At 39.9% G+C, this 26,128-nt stretch overlaps 1 protein-coding gene across 4 annotated transcripts in view; it reads right to left on the reverse strand.

The window, feature by feature from the left end:
• Positions 1-26,128, reverse strand: part of SDK1 (sidekick cell adhesion molecule 1) — a 360,337-nt gene that overhangs the window by 126,890 nt on the left and 207,319 nt on the right. For all 4 annotated transcript variants that reach the window (XM_072349300.1, XM_072349298.1, XM_072349299.1 and 1 more), the window contains 8 exons: positions 20,965-21,076; positions 19,835-20,025; positions 12,480-12,563; positions 7,600-7,794; positions 6,322-6,438; positions 5,928-6,095; positions 3,763-3,865; positions 2,425-2,601 (listed from right to left, as the gene is read on the reverse strand). In XM_072349300.1, coding sequence (XP_072205401.1) covers positions 2,425-2,601; positions 3,763-3,865; positions 5,928-6,095; positions 6,322-6,438; positions 7,600-7,794; positions 12,480-12,563; positions 19,835-20,025; positions 20,965-21,076 — 1,147 coding nt within the window. The remainder of the gene's footprint in view (positions 1-2,424; positions 2,602-3,762; positions 3,866-5,927; positions 6,096-6,321; positions 6,439-7,599; positions 7,795-12,479; positions 12,564-19,834; positions 20,026-20,964; positions 21,077-26,128) is intronic.

Raw genomic sequence — 26,128 nt, forward strand, 5'->3', positions numbered from 1 at the left:
TAGCAAACTTATTTGTGCCTTTGAAAATTTCTTGTTACGTGCCCAGAGGTAGAGGAGGGATATGCCAGGTCCTGGGGGAAAAAGGCTGGTGAGACAATCAGAGCTGTCAGATGGAGGTAGGTAGGCTACAATATTATCCATTGGTAGACTGCTCCAATCTGTAATTGGTTGAGAGACCTCCTTTGAACATTTGTCTGACATTAGTGCTACTCAAGGCACTGAAGTGTAAGTGCTCATCGATGGAAATGTGCATGCCCTGTTTGTTAATGTTCTGCACAAGAGAATTATCTGGGAGAACTGGGAATGTTACAGATCTGTCATTCTAGCTAGAATTTAATTTAAGCTTTACTTTTGACATTTCCTTTCTACATATTTTCTTCCTCATTTCACTTCTGTTGTATCATGTATCTCTATTTCTCACAGGTTTGTGCTGCCGAGCCAAATGATAATGACAAAAGCTGCAAAGGAATGCAATGCTTTTGGCATTACTGCACTACCTGCAGCACCACTTTGATATAAAATGTCACACTTCCAGGTATGATCGAATGACTTATCAGTTACTGAAGTCCTCTACAGGAGTGGGTCCAATATATTTCTTTAATCCTTCAGGAAAGACAGATTGTGAGCCATCAGCGACAGAACATGGGAGGAAGCAGAGATTCAGGATGAAGAGACAGATGCAGAGCACTGGGGCATGGAGATCCAGCAGAGCTGCAGAGAGCTGAGTGCAGGGAGGGCAGGCAGGCACATGGAATATGCTGGTTAACTTCTTGCATGAGTTTTACAGAATGTTAAACTGTTACTGGTCAACAGGAAGCTGTGAGTAAATACATCTGCTGTGCTATAGTGGGTCATCACACAGGACATCTTTTGGTATTTAGGCTTAAGCTGCAGAAGTGTTTGGCACATTTCTGCAGCTCACTTCACTGTCCAGGTTCTAACATTCTTTTCTGTCTAAGCTCTGTAATTTTCTGCCCTCCACTCAAAAACAGCCTCAGAGAAAAAAAGAAAGTATGATTATATAGTAGCAATATATTTTGAATTGTCTTCTGCTCTTGGATTCAAACCAGCAGTAAAATGCACTCTGGGAGGAGAGCTGAGGAGTGCTTAATTAGAGAAAGAATGTATGACCGCTCTCTGCAAACGGGCATCTGATCTTGCCTTGGCACTGTCAGAATAACGCTGTATCAAACGGGGCTCTGCATAGCAAATCTCTGAGGTGAACTCATTACTCTGCCAACAGCAGAAGTTGCCATCTTCTCAGAGACATCAGGCATGACCAGCAGAAACAGATGCGATTCGAGTTAAATTAAAGCATGTGGCACTACTCAAATAAAAAAAAAAAATAAGGCTACATAAAACATCACCGTCTTACTCATTTGATTTGTTCCACACATGGACCAAAATCGCAGTTGTTGCTTATAGTGATAAAAATAAAATGGAAGCTTACTTTGCTCCAGTGGAATGACAGAAATAGAAAATACAGAACCATGCAATGTCATTTTTATAATCCTTTTCCAGAAGCGAAGGGTACTTTAAGTATTTTCTTTTTTCTTAACTGAATTTTAAAAGATTCTTAGGAATGAAGACAGGCATAAGTAAAAATATTTTTCCCTGCAACTCTGTGTCTAAAGAGAATGAAAAAATAAGCAATATCTGCTCAGGGACCAGCTATTTTTATGTATGTTTAACAGAGAAAGAATAATAAAAGAGGAAAATGTTTTCCTATAACCTTGGCATCACAGCTCAGCACCTGGGCTTGATGGGAATGTCCAACAGCATGGGATGACAGACGGATTCAGGTTGGAAGGGGCCTCAAGTCTCTGGTCCAAACCCCCCCAGGGCCGGCCATAAAATCAGACCAGTTTATCCAGTTTGGTCTAGAAAACCTCCAACCTTTGCAGTCAACCTGCTCCTCACATGTGAAGTTGGCACTTGTCCTTGCTGAATTTTGTAAGGTTCTTGTTGGTCCATTTCTCAGTCTATGTAGGTCCCTATGAATGATGGTCTCACACTGAGGTTCTCCATCCATTTAGTGCCATTTACAAACCCAATGAGTATGCACTCCAACATCTCCTTCAGATCCCTGATGAAGCTGTTGAACAGGACATGTCCTATTGTAATCCCATCCACTTGTTATTGGCCTTTATGCAGACTACAACTATTAATTGTTATCCCCCGAGCTCAGCCATCCAATCTATTGGACATGATGCAGAGAAATACACTGAATTGGAAGTAACTTATGAGGGACTTGAAACTCAGTCACTTGAAACTCCAAGTAGCAAAGCAGCATGTAAAAGTGAGGACATCCCAAAGCAATTTAATTCACAATTCACAAGCCTTAAAGTCCCACTGAAATAAATAAATACCTAAGAAAAGCGCACAATAACCAGCATAGCCTTGTCTTCAAGATGGAATACTCACATGACTTCTAGTCGAGCCATTCGGGAGTCGTTTCCTCCAAAAGAAATGACCTCACAAGTATAGTCCCCAATGTCACCCGACCACGTCTGACTGATGAGGAGGGTTCCATCTTTCTCTACTGTGATCCTGGAACTGCTGGATGGATTGATTACAGTGCTGTCCTTCTTCCAAACATACCTGAATATTACAATGTTGTAGTTAGTAATTACTTGTAAGAAATTTGAAGTACATTTATATGAACTGTGCAAGATACCATCTTCTGTAATAACAAATTAGAAATGTCAGGCCTCTATGGATACTTTTAGGAACAGTGCCTGTTTCAGATTTTAACTTTAGACCAGTGATCAGAATAAGAAATGCAATTACAGAATAAGAAACATAATTACATCCAAGATACAGTTTGTAAACAATACTGCATGCTCTAAAAAGAAAAGACCTCGTGCTCATGAGCATCCAAGTTTCACAACTCTACCTTCACCAGAAGTTTAAGCTGCGACATCAATTATACCACTAAAGGTAACAGCAGAGGTGTTGGCACAGCTCTGCAAAGACCCTATCAACCTTACTCTGATAGAATCAATAACATCTTTAACCGCTGTGGCAAAGTCCACCGGTTCATCATCCCTTAAAAGACACATAGCAACATGCCACACATAAGTGTACAGTCCGTGGTCTTGCAATTAAGCAGCTCTACATAACATTTTTTATATCTTTATATCTCTTTCTGTAGTTCTTTCTGCAGTTGACCCTCCTGACACCCTCCAAGCTGTTCCTTGCATTTTCTTTAATTTGGCTTTCAGTCTACATACATTTTCACGGTAAATTTATTTTTAAATGGTGAACTTCCTCTAGATGCTTTAGTACAAATGTTAATAGTTCATACAAGTTGCTTTTTTTTTCCCCTTTATGCAGTAAAATCTGAATATAGCCTCTAGTTATTGAGCTGCTTCCAAGAACATGGGCGCATCACGCACTGCTTTCATACACCGCAATGTAGGCATGTTTGAAATCCTATTCCTTCTCTTTGGTTTTTACTCTCATTAACTATCAGCTTCTGACAAGTTGCTTTTATTGATAGTGTATTAACCTTGACAGTAAAATCATGGAAGGCTGTATTGAAGTCATGAAGTGGAACATAGCTCATTGTAAATAATACATAAGGCTGAAATGGAAGATGGGATTTATATGATTAATGATACAGTGTACAACCTTATAACGCAGTAATAAGGGGTCTGGTGTTAAAATTGGGGGTCCTGAAACTTTTCACCTAATGCTATTCATACAGCTTATAAAATTGAGCTCAGATAAACCACACAAACAAGAACTGACACCACCGACCTGATTGAAATTCTAGGATCATGAGTTGCTTCACATCGCAGAGTGGCTGTAGTTCCTTTGATCACAGTGCTATTCTCAGGAGGGTGAACAATGAAAGTCCGATCTGAAAGGAACACAAGCCATAGTTCAGGTGAAATTACAGCATTTTGACTTGGATATTCACTCGGGGAGCAGGCAACTGAACATTTGTCATTCAAAGCAAGCAGGCCATTCCTCTTCAAGTCTTTGCTATGAAGCCTCCCCTGCTTCTAATGTCATTGTGTCAAGAAGAGGTTGTACGCTGTGGGGTGCAGGAGGCAAAGGCAGCAGAGGGCACGTGTCGGAGTCAGCAGTGCTACAGCTGCACTGACTCTCACTTGTCTTTGTGGGAAGCCTCTGTGGCAACTCCCTGAAGTCCTAAGGCAGCAAGTATGTTTATAACACGTTAAGAATGAATCAAAACATGCATTTTGTCAGAAAACAACTCACACAATTTAGAGTGGAGGAAACAAAAACAAGGAAAATCTGTGCAAAAGGAAAAGACGCTAGAAAAAAACATCTAGAAAAAAACATCCAGAAAGAGGAAAGCTTGAATGGCATTCTATAAAGAGGAGGAGTTTAGGGTAGTCTGAATTTTTTCACGTAGGGAAATATGTTGTTTACTTAAATGTTTCAAAACATCTTTATTCAAGCACCTCCTGGAGACACGGAAGACAAAAACTGCTGTAACTACAGCAACCAAATCTGGTGTGAAAGATCTCTGTTATGCTCAGCACAGAGAAGCAGCAGCAGATAGCATCATCTGGAGCAGGTAGACAACTAGGGGTGAGGAGATATGTGGATAATGTTAATCAGTCCCAATTCTCCACAGAGATAATCAGCATCTACTGAGATCTCATTTGTGCACAAAAAGAAATCATCGGCAAAATCAAAAGCTACACCCAGAAGCATGGAAGGTTGGCATTATTCCTGATGCACCTATGTATGCCTTCCAGCTTTACATTGGTGAAGTTTTATGTAAGCATTAGGACATAAACATTTCTCCCTTCCCCTTCAGTGCCATATCAATGAATAGAAACTTTAACACATACTAGAATCATTCCCTTGAGAATTAACAGGAAGGATCTCTATTGTTCATACACCTGGATGTCAATCACTTTACGACATCCTGACTTGATGTCATCAATAAGGTATAAATCTAGCAGTCACGTGTCAAAAGCACTTTATATTTACTCCCAGGATGGTTTTCAGGTATTCCCAAATTCAAAAGGCAAAATGCTACTGATGTAACGTGGATTAACAGATGTCAAATACACACCAATACACACCGCACATCTGTGGCATAATCAGCCTCAGGGTTGTACTTTAAGTATAGGAGAAAAGAGTTACTCAGTACTTCTGTATTTATCACTATCATCTTCATTGTCTTTAATTGTTTTTAGTCCCAGCTCGAGGATCATTATTTCCTGCCATTAGCACCAACACACACACTGCACTTTAACCCTTCAGCTGCTGGCTGAGATCAGACACATGGAACTTTTATTTTGCCTCTCACTTCATGGTAATACAGGGGAATCTAACTGATTCAACTTTTTATACCAACAGAGGGGAAAAATAGAGATCAAGGGCAAACGATGAAAGACTAAATCACTTCACAGGCTGCCCTGTGCCATGCCAATCTGTAACATGAGGGAGTAGAACTGTGCTGTACTTTGCTTCGGCTTCCAACAACGCCCAGGGTCACAAAGAAATGCACAGTTAGGAGGAAAAATCACATCCACTGTATCTGTAGCCACAGCCTTTGTAACAGCATGGGCTGTTCTATACTGCCTGCAGACTGCTGGAGGCAGAAAGCAACTTGCAAACAGCCAAATCCACAAAATAAAAGGGCAGATTTGCAATGCAGACTAAGGCAAGTTTCACCAATGCAAAACCTGAGTGAAACTGTAAGCATGACCAGATGCTCCATTGAAACACACAGCCTTTCACAAAACAGTTTATATGTATGATTTCTAAAACAAAATGGGTACTTGCGACACGTTTCCTAAAACTTTATCACCACTGAATTATACAAGTATCTCTTTTAATGAGAAAAGCATAACTAGGTATGAAAATTTCCTGGTTGTACACCAAAATCTAATTAGCACTTGATTCAAGATAGACTTTAAACAAAGCATTCTCCTTACTCCACACTGTCAGCATCACAAAAGCATTCAGAGCTCCTTCCGAGTTGACTGCATGGCAGGTATAATTGCCAGCATCCTGAAGGAACACGGGCGTTATCTGGAGCCCTCCGGATTCCAGAAGAATGAAACGAGGAATCTGAACTGAGCCACTGGCTAAGATCTGGTTTCCTGAAACACAGAAAGGAAAAGCAGCACGATTAATGTAGGCTGCTTGGATGAGGCACTGCAATCCCAGCTCTTCTAAACAAGGTATCAAGCTATCTGGGCCACTGACTCACAGCAGGACCTCTCCAACCTTAGGCTAACAGAACTAGAGAAATCACAAAGTATTTGATGGATTTACAGTATCTCAGAAATAGGCAAGAAAACAAGCAGTTCCACAGTAAGGGGATACCTTTCTTCCACGAGATGGCAGGTTTTGGAGCCCCTGAAACTTCACAGGTCAGCATGGCAGTCATCCCCTCAGTCACAGTGGTATCCTCTGGAGGCTGTATAAATGTTGGCTTAATGTCTAGAATCAAACAATTGGAAATCTCAGCGGATCAGTTATCAGAAAGATGCCTTTCCTATTATCATGGGCTGCTTTACATCCACTTTTATAGAGCTGATCATGGAGAAGGACATGACAATAATGCATGAAAACCTCTCAGCAGTGACTGTAACCTTTCATTATTCATCTCTTAGGAATTACCTAATTCAGTTTATTACCTACCTGGAAAATAAAAATCTATCAGCACTTACACGTGTACAAGTAAGATGGCTTACAGATAAAGGCAGATAAAGCTTTGAATGAGCGTTCGGGGGAAAGTGGGAAATCTAGATAAACAAAACTATTTTCTTTCATCTTCATAACAGAGTTCTTTAAGACGAAAAGCAACTTCAGAAAAGCATTAACTTTGAAACTTAAATGTCAGCCAAAAGAATTTAGAACCCGAGTCTCATCCAAAGCATTTTACAGATTTCTTTCACTCTTATTTTCCCCCAGTTGCACTTTACAGCATTTTTTTTTGCTGCAGTTTCCTCGATCTATATTGAACTGATGTAGTTTCTGCAGGCTGAAGAAATTCTGGTCAGTATGTATAAACTGCTCTCCGGTTAAAAAATAGCTTCCTGAAAAGGAGTTCAGATATTATGGGAATATATGCCTGTTAATAATTGCTTTGTAAGGAGACTATAAGGATTTGTAATTCTCCCACAGTGAAAAGTGTATTTCATCAACAAAAGCATTTAGTCAGGCTTTTTGGCCAATAAATAGATGTTAAACTTGACTTTTCTTTGTTTTTACCCTACTAAGTATAGTTGTAGACAAAAGGCAGAAAAATATAACACCATGAGCAACCATGAAGCAGAGTTACATCACAGTCAAACCAAATCATTTAATTATAAAGGAGAGGGGAAACCATTTTACAGTTAACTTTCCTATTTCTTCCCTTAGTTTCTAATTCATAGCATGAAGTAAGAGATCGCCTCAAGCTCCTGGGTTTTCTACCGGGTTCAGCAGACTCCATTCAGTCTAAACTGGGAATGCTGGGGTATCTCGCACATAAGACAGACACATGTTAGAAAAAATCAAGGTCCAAACCACATGAGCGTGGAGAAACCTGATGGCTGTAGGCTCATCTACAGACACAGTGGCACAACTCATGGATCCCTATCCCAGCTCCTTACTCACTGGTTACATCCAGGTAGGTGTAGGTCTGTATCTCTCCGGCTTTATTGCTGGCGAAGCACTGGAAGATCCCCGCATCCTGAGGGCGCAGCGCGTGGATCCGCAGCCCCCCACTCAGCAGGACTTTGTAGCGGGGGTTTTGCAGCTTGCTGAGGGGAACGGAGTCTTTATACCAAACCAGGGAAGGGATGGGAACACCTATAAAAAAAACAACCCAGAAGAATGTCACTATTAGTATCTACACAACGTGCTTTAGAAAGTTGAAGCCCACGGCACTGCTGTGGTCACATCTCTGGTATCCCTTCCTTCCACAGTGCTTATTTATACTTTGACAAGCTGCTTTTGATAAATGGGAGGCAGCATTTTACATTATCAATGGTAAAAATACGCAGCAGAACATGTGGGAAAACAGTGAAAGGGGGAATGTTGAGGAAACATGTTATCAAATTACTTTCTTCACCCAATCATATTTCATGCTACTAGAAAATAAGATTTATAGCAATTTCACATTGAAAGCCAGAATCATGCTACTTAAACAGCAGTGGTGTGACATTGCAGTGAGTCTATAAGGCTGTTCCATCCCAAATGAGATTTTTCTGTGCTACTGCAGCTAAGATGTCAAAATAAAAAGGAAATGGCAAATTACACATAAGAGATGAAGTGCTCACATGACTGTATTCGAGTTCTAATTTGGCAGCTTACTTTGAGCTAATGTGCAAGCAGCACGTTGCTCACAATGAAATGGCTTTAAATTATTATTTTTATTCATTCTCAAGCTTCACCTCTTATTTGAAAAACACAGACATTAGGAGAAACAAAAATCCTGCCCTGAATCCAAGCCCTTTTATTCCTGTTTTCTTTCATGTGCATGTTCTACAAATCATGACATGATAATTCCAGTTTTGCTGCAGCCCATCAGCTGGGATGAAGCAGCTGCAAATTCAGCATCCACAGACAGTGGAGGATTCTCTTCCCTTTGTGAGACGTCAGAGGGCTGGGACTGCTGTCTGCAGATGTTCCTGCCCCGCTCCTCCCATCACTGACTGTTTGGCCTTTATATCCCAGAAATCTCCAGCTGACCGAATGCCAACAGCCCTACGCAGGGATCAGATATTTTATTATGTGATTGGATAATCACAGGATCAGAAGGGTATCAAACTGATTTAAGTAACCTCAGCCCCAAACACGATTTTATCTTCATAATCAGGGGCTATTTTTGAACACACATCACTTTAAACCTCAGTGCTTCACATTCCCTTGTAATAAGGAAAGGATAGCAGCTCCTCGCACCATAGCGAAGCCATAGAGGTGAATTCACAGGTGAGTCACATTTGCCTGAGCAAAGCCAAGTGGGGCATCACAGCAGTACCAAGAGCTGTCACTGATGAACTGAGCACATGCAGGCACTGAATTTCACTGTAGTGTTGGCAATGAGTTAAGGTCCTCAAAGGGGAAGTGCTACAGGAGAAGCCATACTGTCATTTCAAATATCCCAAAGTTAAGTACCACCGTATGACACTTTCATTCATATCTTCTTCGGGTATATCCTCTATCTACAGACAAAACCTATATTAACTAATTGGCAATCATACATTAACAACGTAAGGAACGATAGAAAAACAAAGAGGGTTCAGTTACTGCTGTTGTTTTTGCAAACCTGTATCATTTACTACAATCACCTCCGATGCTTTTGTTCCGCTCATATAATAAAACGTACTCATAATCTGGGAGGTAATCATCTCAGGAAGAAATCCACGATGCAGCATGCATTGTCTGACAGAGAATAGATGCAGTGTAGGAGCTTCCATTGACATAATTTAAATTTCCTGCAGCAGCCCATCTACAGAATTAGTGCAAACTTCCCTGTTCAGAATTCTCGGTGAGAATGTTATTCATCTCTTGAAGATCCTCCCGGGCAAGTACAAATTATCACTGAGTAATGAAGAAACAGATGATGCAAAATGGAATAGTTCTCTTGATGCCGAGAAGCCTGGAAATGATTTCATGTTTAAATAATAGCAACTCTAGTTTCCCACACATCACTCAATGGGCACAGAGGAAATAATGCAACCCCACATTCAGTGCACTCAAACCTTGGTGGTGTCATCCCATAAATCCCATTCTTCTAACAGTATTAACAAGCCTTCTAATCCCATAGTCACTGTGAGATACACCTTCCTATCTCCAACCCAGCTGACAAACTGAATATTACCATCTCTATTTTTCTACGTTTCAGTTACGGATATCTTCCTCTACTCAAAGTTATGAGTCTGAATAATAGGATCTTATCTAAGCGTTCTGATGCCTGTCAGCAGCATTCATTTGGGCTTTAGTGATCTTCCCAGAGAGATTTGTCTTCCAAGTTGTACACATTTTCTTTTATCATCTCGCTACCTCTTTAGCTATAAAAATGGCTAAAACCAGCTTCCTTTCTTCTCCACTCTCCCACCTCCCTGCTTTTCCTCCTGCCACCCTCCGAGGAATTTTGCTTCTTTTCCTCTCTACAAATTTTGCTGAACAAAAAAATACGAAGAGAAGACTTTAAATACATATTGGACGATGCCTTTCCAAGCATTATCCATCCTATCCTACCTTATTGTTCGAGAGATTACAGAGTGGCCTAAAATAACATAATATGAAGTAAAATAAGCTTAATTCTCAGCATGTACACAGTGCTCTATTTTCTTTCGCCCCCCCTAAAGATGAGCTGACAAATCAATCTGGTGCTATGGAGGAGGAGGGGAAGGAGACAGACTGGTTTGGGCTGTGCCACTTTCTCTGTAACCTTGGCAAATGTTTTATGCAAGCCAAGGCTCAGTTTCCCCATCTGTGAAACAGATGTTTGTCTCTCTGCCAAATTTCACTTATTTAAGACTCTGGATAAAAGACTTTTAATATTCATTGTGTCATTTTAGTTATCTATTTTTTATAGTCTTCTCTAGCTCCCAGAGGACAACTGGGGTGTCCCAAAAACACCCTTCCATCTCCTTATCTAAACAGGTAGAACTAAAGTCCAATTAACTGTGTTCCCCAGACACCCCCCTCAATGCCTGCAGCCCAAAACTTCCTATAAACAAATAAGAAAAAGCATTTAAAGAAAAGCCACTGAAAATGCATGCAGCATCAGCAAGTGCTGGAAGATAAACAGCAGAGCATGGTTATTGCGCAGTCTGATACATTGAAACTCCATTACAGTGAAGTATAAAGCTAGTCTGTGCAAGATGCAATTTTATTTACAGTTAATCTCTGCTTACACTGTGAAATTAATCTGTCTCTCACACATTCAAGGTGCACAAAGCCTGAGCAAATGGGCTTTGTGCTCAGAACCTGATGGGGCCGGGAGAAACCCAATCTGTCTTCCTATTTGCAACGAAGGTGTAGGGCAGCTCTGCAGTTCCCCAAGTGCCTTATTCTAACTCCTAGTTTGAGCAGGAAGATGGCAACCTACACTTTACCCTCTTTATAAATGCTGGTGGTTGCTAGGTCTATGTAATAACGGATCAGAAGGCCTCCACTTAATACTCTACATACAAGCAAGCCCATTATTAATGCACACATTATTTCCATCTTCCCAGCACTTCAATCCACTGCTTGACACAGAACTGACGTTTGCAGAAGACGCACCTTTTCTGGACAGAAAGTGTTAATTTCACCTCTCAAAAACGTTATCTTACTGTCCAGCCAGCTCAAATCATCCAAACACTTCATGACCCTCCTGCATTAAGTTTTAATTTCGACCATTTTGAGTAATTTTATGCAATCAGCAAAAACAGTCTCATCTTACTGTTCACTCTGCACGTTGAACAACTCCGAATCCTGGGGAACTCCAGGCCCTAGCTTTGAGAACTGAGCATTTGTTCTCTTTAAAAAGCTATTAATTCACAACAAGACCTTGTCTCTTATAACCTGATAGCTTCTTTTCTATAAGTGCCTTTGATAAGAAATTTCATCAAAGGCTTTTGAAATTCCAAATCAGCTGGAGCATCCTTACATGCACGCTTCCTTATTGTGCTAGCATGTTTGCAAAGCTTCCTCCAGAAAAGCAGTATTGACTCTTTCCTATATAAAGCAAAAAAAAACAACCCAACACTTAAATCCTGGTGCAGATAAAATAAATATACAAGAATTTATTTTTTGGCTCCAATCTGAAGAAGGAGCCCATCCAAATAAGCCGTCAGTTAGAACTGGATGCAGGTTTTTTTTTTTTAAACAAATACAGTATATTTTTTAACTTAAGGAGCTCAAGGCTCCATTTTTATGTGTACCGCCTGTAAAACAGAGCATGGGGGAAGCTGAGAAACCAAAAAGTTAAGCAGCCTGTCAAAGTCGCGCAGCAATTCAGTGATAGAGTCAAGGCGGCTCTAATCACAACACTATGAAGTCTTTCTGGAGTGCTAAAATAGGACATGCTTCTATTTCTCTGGAACTAAATCTTAAACAGCAGTTAGTCCAAGCTGGAATTTTTAACATCTATAGGCCTTTATGTAATTAAAACACCTGCCAATTAAAAACCACCTGTACTAGTCCTCCCGCAGCACTCTTATCTACACTTAAATGTCAAAGCTACTGACAGAAGCTATAGAAGTTCCCTAATTTGTAAAGAAGAGGAATTGCTGAAATAGTTTGTTTGCAGTGCAACGATGGGTTCCACAACCACACGTTTACCTGAACAAATCTACTGGCTCCAAAGACCTATGTCTGTAAGGCAGGAATTTTTGGCAGGTTTTCCAAAGCCAAATGCCTTCCATGTACCTTATACTGAGATCTGTGATAGCTAACAATAACGCATAGGCCTCAAAACATGAAAAGTAGATGCCAGATGCTTTCTTCAGTACAGAATAAACGTATTTTTGACTCCAGTTTGAATACATGTGCACACTCACCCATTGCTTGGCACAGGATGTCCACATCTTTCTCCACTTCAGCCAAAATCACGCTCTCGGGCTCCGCAGTAAAATATGGTGGTTCTTCAGACCAGAGGAAACAAACAAAAGTAAGCAAAGAAACCCACGGTAAAATGAAAAATAGAAGTTGACATAGTGACATTCATATGATGGTTCTGCATGCATTTTATTTAACATGGTGTATTATGAACTGTCTATTTGGTCTGAGTTTCTACTTGGAGGATTTTTTTTGGTAGTAAAAGCATCATAAAAAAGCCAACAAATTCTCCCTTTGCTGAGTATGAATTCCAAAGCAACGAGTCAACATTAGGTAAGATTTAGCATTTTGCACTGCAAATTAATACTCAGAGCAGGGACTGCTTTTCATTTTATAGGTCTGAATCATGGAACGTTTTAATTCTTCGTTCAGAAAGGCCTTCCCAAGAGGTTTATAAGGGTTTATATTTACAACATAGCATTTTATTGGATAGTTTGCTTCAGTATCGAAACTGAATTCCACCTCATGAAGGCATGAAGCATGTCAAATAAAGTGCCATGGCACGTCAGAGAGCCAACATCACAGGATAAGTGCTGTATAATTAAAAAAAGTCTTCTCAACTGTTTTATTTCTTGAAAGCAAACAGATTTAATGCTTTAATTGAAGTTATAGCAATAATCATAAAAGTCCACACTTTATTATCTGGACTAAAGAAAAAATATTAGACGTTTAATTAAACAAAGACAAGATTCCTGCAATGGTACAGTATACCATCATGCTACTCTTTCTTCTATGCAGCATAAAATTGGAGAGCATCGTGTCAAAGTCCCATAGGCATTAAGGTTGCAGTAATCATCATGGTAGCTAAAAACTGTCATAGCGTACTTGATATAATTATCATCAGAGTACTGTTTTTAGAATCATTTTATTTGATTATAACTAGAATTCTATGGTAGCACAGACAAACTCACCTCTAAGGGTTCGATAACACGGAAAAGACAACATAATTAGCTTGTAAGAAGAAGACATTGTATTTTCAATTTAAGGAATTTCCCCTATTTCTCCTGCTACCACCTATAGCAACAGCATGTGTTGCCATCCTCATCTAGCAGAGAGCAGCAGGTAGGTACACATCATTAACACTAGCAATGTAATGCACTCCTTCCCGCTAATTGCAATAAAATACTTGCTTGAGTGTACAGAATCGGGGCCTCTTTTGGGCACCAATGGATATTACAGCTCTGTATTCATTCCAAATAAAGTCAATCAATACGTCTTCAAAATCTTATGGGGAGGAGGTGAGGCTGCAAAATAGTCTGAATATTCATTTCTCCAGGAAAACCAATAAAACGAGCTCCGTGATTTATGATATTCTAATAATATACATGTGTTAACATTATCGATCCTCACTGCCTAAATATAAAGCTATTAATAAACATACATAATAAGTTGTGATTTATTGCATATGATCTCATGCATTAATCTAAACAACAAATTGGAAAGCCGAACATTTAATTGAAATTCACTGATGGCATGCAGTTTGACATGTTTGATCATCTACACTGCCGAGCCGTCTGCAATGCATCTAAGTGCATTCTGAGTCTGCTCCTCTATCCCGATCCATCCTTCAAGTCTTGTCTGATGTTCTCCTTGCACTCCATGTTTCAAAGTTTCATCTTTTTGATCCCCAAGCTTTTGGTCTCCTTACTTGTCTGTGTCAATAGACACACGTATACAACTCCATCTATCTAAAAATAAAACTTGATTATTTCCTTCTACATCAATTCAATTTGATCGTGAGGGAAGACAGGGAAAAGGTGGTGAAACCAAAGGAGTAAAACAGCATCTAGACCTATACCCCTAACACCTAGACTTCTAGCTCTGGGCTTCTTCTACAGATGCCTCCTCTGCCAGTATTTTGTTCCTTTTATGGAGTTAGTGAATGCACCTCTCGTGCCTTCCCTTTCTGTATGGCACTCTGATCTTACAGGTTACTTTTTAAACTTGGCAACCTGCAGCTGCCAGCTCTCAAACTTTCTCCTAGATCAGCAATATATTCATGCACCAGTAATAAACTTGAAGATTTATCTCTAGCACAGGCCTGCAGTTCAGCTGCAAAGCACCTGAACATGACCTCAAAGACACTCGTAACTCCATGACCAGGGCTCAGGAAATACTGTTGCACAAATCCTTGGCATATTTACAGTCTGTTTTCCCAGCATCTCTCCCAAAATCTTATCCTACAATCTGTGCTACTTCCTTCAAATCCCATACTGGCTCTTATGCGACCCTCGGAGAAGCTTACTGTATTAAGACATGCTTACTTGAGCTTGTCAAGCAATGAATTGCCTGACAAAGAACCTCAAGCCACTGCTAACTGACACTTAGCAAACAGGACTGTAATGTTATAAAAGGAAGGTTTACATCAGCTATTTTTGAAAGAAGCAGGAGGAAATTGAAGCAAACAAGGCAGAAGAAGGGCAGGAGCAGCAGAAAAAATGCAATCTAAAGGCCACAGACAATTCCCAGAGGACTTTCAGAGTGCAGGTCTGTCAATAGATGTGACTTCCAGTCTTCTTTAAGACCAGATCCAAGTTTTTCCTTATAGTTAAGCCTACTGAACTCAACTCTCCTGGCCATTCCAGCAGCTGGAAGCTTGGCCAAATGCTAAAATTGGTGAAAGAGTGGTAAGAACTAAGGCAAGAACTGCACACAGTGGTCAGATGTTACTTTAGGGTGATGAACACAGACACAAAAATGCTTCCAAAAAGCAACTTCGCAATGTGCTGAATTTTAGTGAACTGAAACTGCCTGGAATTAAAGATAAGCCTGGACAGCAAGACAGTAAGGAAGTTCTAGAAGACGCCTATGGACAATAGTGCTGCAACATCCAAAGTCTAGCATACTTGGAAAATTGGGCTGCTAAGACAGAATCACAGCAGTACTAGTGCAGGCATATCCTTAGGGCTTTGAGTGAAGTGGAGCAGTGGCCTCCATGCAAACTCTGCTCCTTACCCACATGCATGCCCCTATATGCTAGCACTATGCATGCTCAGAAGGTTCTTCGCATGCTCCAGTGTGCTGGCATTCTCTATTGGGTTGTAAGGACCTGTGGCTTCAACTTAATACAGACTGTAGAAGAAATTAAGGCAAAAGTGTTCTAGTTACAGGACACAGAGCACCAAAATCAAGCCCCCTGATATTTTAGATTGGTCAAATGTATGATCTGCACACCATAAGTGTGTTTGAAGGGCTGTAGGCCCAGCAGTGTCTGTATTTGGGTTATACACACCACCTGGTGAACAACTTTCAGTAAGAAGCCATAAAACTGCAGCAATATTTGCAGGGGTCAGCTGGCATTCTGAAAGGGTATTCTGGTCATCTGTATATATGACTCTATTACATATTTCTAAGGCTTGGTTTGAATCATATAGCGCAAATTTGAACGTTTATTGTTGCAGGCAATAATCATGTGTTGTAATTTAATACATGTGGTGAAATTACGACATCTTTCAAACTATATAACATGCCAGACATCCCCAGGACACAACAATTTCTAGGAATGGCAGTAGCCTGTTGGTATCAGGTCAAACATTTGATTTAAATTATAGAATCACAACAGTTAGAAGAGGAAAGAAGCCATTACACTGCATTCATCCTTCTGGCAGTCCAGTGTCCTACACAATGAGAGGGGTCACATCTCAGACTGAAAGAAACAGATACTACATTGTTCAGATATTGCAGTGGTGTTTGAGTGATCTTAACTCAGAGGTCAAGTACAGCCAAAGGGGAAGGCGAATATTTGAATATAAATGCATGCTTTTAATAGTTGTTGAAGGTTTAAGGGCATTTTCTTTTTTTTGTTTGTTTTCTTGTTGTTGCTTTGTTTCCTTTTTCTTCCCCCACTACAGACATCATTGGAAAGATAGCTGCTCTGCAAAGCCCCTGGGAACCTGCAAAGTGTGATACTGTTCTAACTTCCCTCACGCACAGTTACATGGTCACTGATTTTAACATTCAAAAGATAGCAGTCAGCATCCATTACATACCCTTCAAGCTGCATTGGAGATGTGTGACCTAATGCTAGATACATACATGAAAGTCAGAAAGAACAGAGAAAGCCCCAGGGGCTCCTCCAGAGCCGAAAATCCTGCACCACTCAAATTGAAGCCTGCATATTTAAGAGGAAAATTGTGCCCTAAACATGGAAGCCTTTCTGTAACATTAGCATAAACTAATTTATTTGGTGAATATCCTATAAAGAAGTGGAACTGGAAAGTTGTGAGTGCCTTGTAGGTAACCAAGTCTGTACCTCCAGACAGCAGAGCAGGCTGGAACGCGCGGGTGTAACAGAGTCCTTGAAGCAGGATTTCTCTTTGCATGAATATAAAGTTAAAACAGAAGCAGATGAAAAGGCCCTCCTAGTTTCTTGCTTTGTGCTTTGCATGCTCTCAGCTACAGGAAAAATCCTGTGGCAGGAAAAACTCCTTTTTAAAAGATACCATTATCTAGGAAACTACGTGGTACAACCAACTCCACTGCTGCCAGCTGCTCTCTGTGCATTCTGAACTCCTGTAACAACCCAAGGAACACATCTGCTTGCAGAACTGAGAGAATGGGAACTACTTGTGAACATCACAGCAGGAGCTGGACATTCCCCAAACCCTCTTGTGCAATTTTACTATCTGACTTCAAAAGCAGTATTGTTTTTGTGTTCTTCTGAGCTCCTCATATACATAACTTCCCATAGAACAGCCATTTAAAAATGGTGATTGCAATCTGTCACCAATGGAACTTGCAGAACTGCAGCAGAAGAATTTAAGGTTAGTTCAGTCTTCAAATTGGTTTGCTCACGAGTAGACTCCTTAAATTCCTTAATCTTCAAACTGTTAGTGATAAAACAAACACGCTCTTATCTAATCTGCAACAAATCTTCCCCAAACTGTTACTCTGCCAACAGAGGAATATGCTACCCTTTAAAAATTTATAACAACTGCAGCTAATAAAACCAGAGTTTGGAACCACCTCGGTTTATCTTAGCTGCAACAATATGAAGATGTCAGAAGGCTTTCTGCCACATCCACAGGGAACTGCAGGCTGTCCTCCTAGCTCATGCAGTACTACTCTACAGCATTATTGATATCTGTGATATCTTTGGTGCGTCTTTCTATCGCTGACTCTATTCTACATGTTAATTGCAGAACTTTTTGTTCTACTGGTCCACCAAAGCTCTTATTACCGCCTACCGAGGGTCTCTATTTGACTTTTCCAAACTGTTTTGAAAACAAACCTCTTCTATCACCACAGTTTCATTTTTCCAATAGACAAGACCCATTATTTAGTCCGTGCTGCATTATTCTACAAAGAAGTGCAGCTCATTATCAGGTCACTATTCATGTGCACGCTCTGTAAATATGTTATGTATGCAAATGAATGAACATTCCTGAGCCTCTCTGAGTACAGCTCCAACAGGCTAAGATGGATACACTACAAAAATGCTTAGGTTTGAATCCTGCCTGTATTGTCCCCCAGAACCCATCTCTTGATTAATTAAACAATGGCCGGATCCATTCAGGAACTCTAAGGCTGAATATAAGTTATGCATTAACTATTAATCCTTTGATTTGGCTTCCTGTTTAGAATTAGAGATCCATCCCCCAGCACTAGAAAGAAACTCATAAATAAAGAAATCTTCCAGGCTTTGCTGACACATTGAGTAAACACCTGCAACTGAAGTGTCTTGTTCCATCAGAAGGAAATAAAAGTAATGGGTAACCAATTTGTTTCTGCTTTCTTTCATCTGCTTGTTCTTATCTACAGGCCTTTTCATAACTTCATTCCCTGACAGCCCCCTTAAATTGGATAAGAAATAAATAAAACATCTAAAAATAAGAGAGCAGATAAGCTACTAAATAAAGGCAGTGTTTCTATTTTAATATTATTCCCCAATGATTGCTGCTTGCTTTTATTGTAACTATATTTAAGAATCTTCTACCTTAACCGAGAGGCTGCTTTAAGTACTGCATTAGGCTGGATCTGACACCACAGCAGCAAAATTCAACTAGTTACAATAAAATCTTATGAATATATCAGAGTTTAAACCAAAACCATAAGTCAGTGAAATCTGTCTCAGCTCCTTAAGGGGCAGGGAAGCTGCAAAGCAATAATTCTAAGAAACAGAGGAAAAAGAAAAAGAACTGGAACCAAACTTCACCCAGTAGGTGATAAATACAACAGAGACTCAGTGCTACAAATGAACCCGGAGCACAGCTTTGCAGAGAGAAGAGCTGTTTTCTCATTAAGCATAAACTACCTCAAATTGCTTTAGCAGAAAACAGACCACACAGCAGTCTCTTTAAAATTGTATTTTCTGAAGCCGGAAGGAGAGTACAGAATCTCGTGCTGAATTCTCTCTGCAATCCTCTACAGAAATGCATGGGCATGAATTCTGATCAACACCAACACCTGTATCACTGCCAGAGCAATAACCTGTCCAGGACACTCACACAGCTGCTTCTGTGACTATTAGATAAAAGCCACAACTTGACACAATCAGCTCTGGCTTACTATTCCAAAACGTCTCCTTAATCCTAAAAATCCTAAACAAAACTACACTGTGTCCAGCGTGCTCATTTGTGTTGCTGTGTCAGAACATGACGTGCATGATAACTACATTATCAAATGACAACCTCTCCACTCCAGCAAAATTCCAGCAGAGAGGTGATGGTGGAAACATGGTCTGTCCCTCCATCAAGACTGGGCTGAACGCCCCATCAAAAATAATAAGCCCAAAGCTTCTCTTGGAGTTGAAAGTCCAGCATGCAGCACTGATTTTAGTGCTATTTCCCTCTCCTTTTTGTCACCTCAGTAGAGATGTCTGCCTGCCTGTGTGCCCAGGAATGTCTTTGGCCCCTGACTGACTTTCATGGCAGACGATGCATAGCAGTGCTCCTGAAAGAATTCTTTCAGAAATACAGGCACTTGACATATTAAAACTAGATATAAGCAAACTGGGAGTTAATCAGGATTGCAGCTAAAAGCCAAGATGTGGAAGCTGCCCAGTGAGGATTTTACTTCTGTGCTCCCCCAACTTCTGATTAAATGTATAGTTTCACAAGGGATTCAGAACCAGATCAGTGTTTAAAAATACCTATTTGATGAATTCATATTCATGGGGAGGAGCGGCTGAATTAATTCGGAAGACAACCCCCTTCTACCCATTTTGTTCTGTTCTCTGAAGAAAGGTTCAAATGTAAGGTCAGCAAAACATTAAAATACCAATTTTATTTCCTACTATACTTCAGTCCAGAGCCTGTTTTACTAAAAAAAGACCCACGCTGCCTTGAGAATTAATTACCCATTAGAGAAATGAAGGCTTTGGCTCTCGCTGGTTCCTCTGTGCTGTCCCTCAGTTTCGCTTCGCAGAAGTACATCCCAACGTCAGCAGAGGTTGGGTTGGTGATCGTGAGGCGCCTCCCAAAACTGCTAATTCCACTGGTGATTTTTATTCCATTTCTCTTCCACGTTATGCTCAGTCTCTCAACAGGTCTACCAAGGTTAAAAAAATAATAATACAATAAAACATATTACAGAACAATCTTGTCTGCAGTTATACACGGATTATAAAGCTCCCTCTATCTCCAACATTGGCTATTGAGAAGTAACTGCATACATAACTTGTACACTTCAAATACAGACTGCTCAAGTGGCGATATTCCAGTAACAGCTAATTGATACAGCAATAGAAGTTAAGTACTAATAATTTGATTTCTCTAAGCAAAAGAAGTAAATATTGTTATGTGAATCAGCTGCATGGGAAGTGCTTTCATTATAACTCAATTACAAGGAAAATATTAACCATATCAAGAACATCTCTGCCCTTGGAGGGGAATGTAAATCAGCTGGTTCTCCTATCAGCTGGAGACCTCAACTGTTCACTCCCTCCAGAATGCATTGGAAACAGCCACATGCACAAAACAAATGCTGTGAACTCTGTTACGGTGCATTATGAACAGTTGAGAGATAATCACTGTAAACTAAGAACATCTGTAATAAATTACTCCATAAGAGATCTTTCCTAATTTATTTACTAGGAAGCACAGTCAGTTGATTTAAACGGTATCACCTTCCATGTCAATATGCAATATAACTGAAATATTACTTAACTGAAGCATAATTATTTCTGTAAGATAATGTTTGCTGATGGCACAGCACTATTCTTGTCTTTACTGGGTAAGCCACAGGTGGGAAAGTAACTCTGCTTACATTCTTATTTTGCCAAGAAAGAAAAAAAAAACTAATCAAAGTTTAATTCAGTAATGTTGGACAAATAAGATTATTCCTAAGGTTACTTTGAAGATCAAGGGACACGCTGCATTCTGCTTCAACCATTAGAATAATAAAGAATGAAAAGAACATCCTATGTTCTTCCTAGCAAAGGAAAGGGCATTAAAATCAGCTGCTCATTGCCCTCTGCTTTTACAGTACCTTGCATTGGCTACACATTCCAATGTGACTTCGCTGCTCCCCACTACAACACTCGTGTTCTGCGGAGGGATGATGATGATGGGAGCCGTGGTGTCAGATGGGTTCGTGGCACCTGTGTGGGCAAAGAGAGCCACCAGTGAATGCCCCACACACCAACAAACAGCAAGGACCAAATCACCTCAGGTAAAGGATCTTGTCAAGTGACACAGCTGCTAATTCCCACTCCTCAACCTCACCGTGGATTTTAATCTCCTCATTAAAAGGAGATCTTCAGTGTGACCGCTTTCGACGGCTTTCATTATACTGTACAAACAGTCTGTTCCAATACACCCAGCTTGGTAGTATCATTCAAAACACACACAACTCACACGACTACTCCTAGATGGAGAGCAGAGGCCACACTCAAATAGAGAACAAATAAATTAAGCATCCATAAGGTTTGCTATTGTTGAGCATTTTTATTTTTATCAAGCACTTGCTGACTTATATTTTTAAGACCGTTTCATGTTTTGTTTAATCTTCGCACTTCCACGCTATTTCAAAAGAGCCTGCCAGTACTCGTGTTAGTTCTTTAAAAAGATTTTACACACTGGGGAACAAATATAAAATTAACAAAGCAGCATATCGCAGCAACTTCAATCCCCTTTTCTTATCAGGCAAGTAAATAACCTAAATCTGCTCCTCTTTTGTGAGGCACCGTACTGTAAATAATTTAGCTTATGCAACAGTCAGCAGACGCTTAAAAAATGGTAAAAAGGCTGCTTGTAAATTTTGTCTGTGTACATTTAGTAAGTGAATTAAAATACCCATGTATTCATAGGTACTTTGCTTCAAGCAACTCATTTGGTAAAGAAAAATTAGCTATTTTTTAGCTTGAATGAGAGAGTAATAAAAATTTCTGAAGATACGAAATCCAGTAAGTAAATTAGAGAAAAGTAATGAAAGCAAAAGTAAATTGATGCAAATCCAACCCAATTCATCAGATGCCTCCTGCAAGGGATGCTAACCCATGCCTTTTAGCTGGTAAGCAGAACGGGATATCGGCAAACCCCGATGTTCTCTTTTATGATATTGCCCTAAATAATAGCAAATAGACAGAAAATTCTTTGCTTATCCAAAAAGCAGCCTGCCAAAAGCTGTTCAACATTCTGTTTCTCTTCTTAGATAGACTGAGTTTTCAGTAATGGGCCTCAAAGGTCACCAGGTCAGCAGATCTCTGAACTGATGAATGGCAAAAATTTGGCCTTTTGACTCTTCTGTAATTGATAGAAAATAGCGTACTAAAGGAGATGAAAGCATACAGTACAATGCTAACATGTAAAGAATACCACCTGCACACCTGAACAAGTGCTTAAGGAACTGATAAATGCGTACGTGCTTCTTCCCATAAATATGCTCCATTGACCTGACACAGCATACACACACAACTTGCATGGGATCTCAACAAGCAAGATTTCAGCAGTTCTGCTCCACAGTATTCCTGGGCAGCTAATCTGCTTTCTGAAGATTTCCGTGGTGGAATCTTCTAAGTCTCAAATGAAAAAGTATAAACCAAGTGCCAATTAGATTAGGAACTGGTTCTCGATGAGAATAACCTTAGCATTTCTGCTCACCATTGCTTCTGCACAAGACGAAGGTTTACAACAGTAAATGCTAAAAGAACAACAAACAAGTTACTAATTTGGCAATGATAATTTCTTATCTTCATCTGCAAAAGAGGAAAACCACTTGTTCAGCTTATCAGCTCCCCTGAAGAATGGCTCAACCATACTAAAAACAACCCAGGAACAGAAGCCAGCTTTGTTGTAACCTCTAGGAGTTCACCCCATGGGAAAGGCTCTTTGTGCAGCAAACAGATAAGCAGGGGAAATAAAAGAGCACTTTCCTCTGCCTGCAACCAGGAAAACGTAAGGTTGCTTTGACTATTAAAAACCATAACAAGGATCTAAACAAAGTATGTGCTTATTTTCATTTCATACCATCCCTGAAACAAATCTATTTAAAGCAGTCTTTTGATAACAATTTTGAATGGGTGAACAAATGTGATACCGAGAGCTCACCAAAGCAGCTAGCACTTGGATTCTAAGTGAAATCAAACAAAGGTCAGCTCCCAACGTAACAAGCATATATAAAAAAATCCAGCATTTCAAAGTATTGTCTAAACAGCACTAGAGAGCATGCATATTCCTATTTCATATTCAAAGATAGCTGAGGTTCATGCTGCAGCTCAAAGAATTCTGTTGCAGTAGCTCACTCTGGCCCAACCAGGACATTCCCAGAGCTATCCATGCAGAGTACAGCCTGCATTCTTGGTTTGCATCAGGTCAACGTACCAAAGGAGGAATTTGGTCTTATTTTATGTTTAAGAGTCTCAAATAGGGCTGTAATATGGAATCTGTGTGCCCACCTGTAATGCTATAATGCAATGGAAAGCACAGCAATAATAGCAAGGTAGCAAAGTCCTAGGCAGCAGCAAGTGAGGATATGCCAAATACAGCAGCTGTGGACACAGAAACAAAAGCAATTCTACAAAGGATTCTAGTCTTTAATAGAAGACTGGACAGAGGACTGCCACAGGCAAACGTCCCGATCCAAACAGTTTTCTTCAGGAAAGGCTCTTTGCTTTATTTTATACAGTACCTATTTTAGCCACAACCCTCACAGTATTTCCAGCCTTTGCTTCTAAACCAACTCCTTAGACACCCTGGGATTATTAGTAGTATCTATTAGGGCCCAGTAAGTGAAGTGCTTTTGGGAATGGCCCCAGGCGACCTTTGATGCTCAGTTACCATAACTCACACATGTGGGAGTTCATCTTGAAGCTGTTTCAATGGATCCCACACTGCTCATGAAGCAGTTCCTGAAAAGCTGCCATTCTCAACCCGTAACATTAACTGCCATCTGTACTATTTTTCCATATTAGAATTTCTAAATATATTAAAAAGAAATAAAAAATAGAAAATGGAATGAGGAAATCCAGGGTCTTTTGGCCCCTCTAAACATGAGCTCCTCTGGAGACTGTGCAGAATGTACAGAAATTCTGCAGAATAAGGGAAGAGAGGAAAAAAGAGCGATGGCCTCTTGCATCATCTACTTGTTTTTCTCATCAGTGCCTGTGTGTGTCTGCACAACTCTGATCTGGGATCACACAGCACTTCCACTTTTTAACTCCCATCTGACTGACAGCGAAAGCAGTCCCAGGTGGTCTGTAACACTGACTTCTACTTTTATCTTGATGCTGATGAGCTGTAGAGTTTTTACTCTCTGTTATTTAAGTGTTGTAATTCTGTAGACTACCCTATAATCTCTAGAAAGACACAATCAGTGTTTTTATCTCCCTACATATGTAGTCATATTGAGTACAAGAGATTTTAAATATTTTAATTTACAGTTTATAAAAATCACAGACATCACAGTTAATTTTCCCAACAGAGATGAAATCTCATTCAGGCCATATGACAAAACACCAAACAAAATGTGCTTTTCCCTTTAGAAATGCATAAACATGAGCTTCTTCCCCAGGTCTTACATTATGGCATGCAAAGTTTATCTACATCTGTATTTGCAGTGGAGAATATTAAGAGCAATACTTCATGGATGCTCAAATTCTTCTCAGGAAGACTCCGTGCCAACCAGCCCTAATAAAAGGTGAGAGGAAGCGTTTATCTCTTGAAAAGAAGTAATAGCTTGAGATCAGACTTGAGAAAAATAGCAAGTCGTATTTTTAAACCTGTGAGATTAAATTGCTTATAGGTCCCAGCCTGATAATGACACAACACAACTGAGGTTATCATGAGCAAGAGGAGTGAGAATTGCCCAAATAAACACCCAGATCACCTGACTTATGTAACACAGGACAGGGGTGCTGGGAATGCTGGGATGGGATGTTGGCTGCTACTCATTCCTACTGTCTTAATTACTACTGCCATTATTTCTCAAAGTCATTTTTCAGTGAGAAAGGAATTTCACTGGAGTCAGTGCCCCAAACTGGATTTACTTCTTTACATTAGCAAACTCACCTAAGAGAGAAAAAACACTTTGAGGTAAGGGTCACCAGTACCCTACAGCTAAACTGGAGGAGACATGGAGCACGTTTAGCAGAACAAGTTAACCTGGAAGAAAAAGATTAGAAAACCTTCCCTATAACCTTCCTATAGACTTTTAGACTATCACAATTTGCGTAAGTGCCTTTTCCAATGACTATGGGATACATGCAGGATACGTGCAAAACTCCTTTTCCAAATTATAGGTACCTGCATTAGAAAAGAAGTAGAATAGGAGATGAGTCCAACACCAGCAGCAAAAAAAAATTACTTATAAATAACTGAATGTGATGGCATCAAGGATATACAATCTTAGCCTATGTAACACAAAAAGAAGTGACCCTCACGTGGCATCTCAAGGTTGCTGAGGAGAAAAAAAGAGACCTTACAAATACAAATCATCTAATGGAATAGATATCACTTTTTCCATAATGGATTAATTCCTCTTTTCAGTACAAAACACACGACAGAAATTGGATCTTGATCAATAGAGGATTAATTTCCCTTTCCATTTCAGTAGAAGATGCACAACACAACCTGGAGCTGGATCAACAGTCTGGCAAATGTTGACAGCCACCTACCTGTGGGCCGGAGAGCATCACTACACAAATAATGACAAAAGTATGTTTATCAATCATAAAGAGCTGCTCTAAAACATTGCTCATTTGTTCCCTACTTATCAGACTGTATGTTAACAGATTATGCAGTGAAAGACTGTTAAGATAATACAGGTTACCATTTCATTTTCTCACTTCTATTCCAGCAAGAATGGTATTAATTTATCAAGAAAAGGTAAATAGATGATGTTGCTGTACACTGCTGTGTACTGTACAGATCTCTGCACAGATTTCTAAGCATAAAGAAAAATAAGAGATTTTCCTGTCTCGATCACATTTATTTAGTTTGACAGCTAATACTGAAACTCCAGATGGAGCATGGTGAGTCAAAATTGTGTATTTATAAAATAATTAGCCATCTAATTACACAGAGTTGGCATAGGAAGAACCGTTGTGACTGTTCAGTACCTGTGGATATCTTAAGAATCCTCAAATGTATGTATTATTTCTGATCTTCCAACCTTTGAGAGGCTGCAGACTCAAAATAGTAAGAAAGCAACAACA

The sequence above is a fragment of the Excalfactoria chinensis genome, chromosome 14 (assembly GCF_039878825.1).
Source record: "Excalfactoria chinensis isolate bCotChi1 chromosome 14, bCotChi1.hap2, whole genome shotgun sequence".
Lineage (NCBI taxonomy): Eukaryota > Metazoa > Chordata > Aves > Galliformes > Phasianidae > Excalfactoria > Excalfactoria chinensis.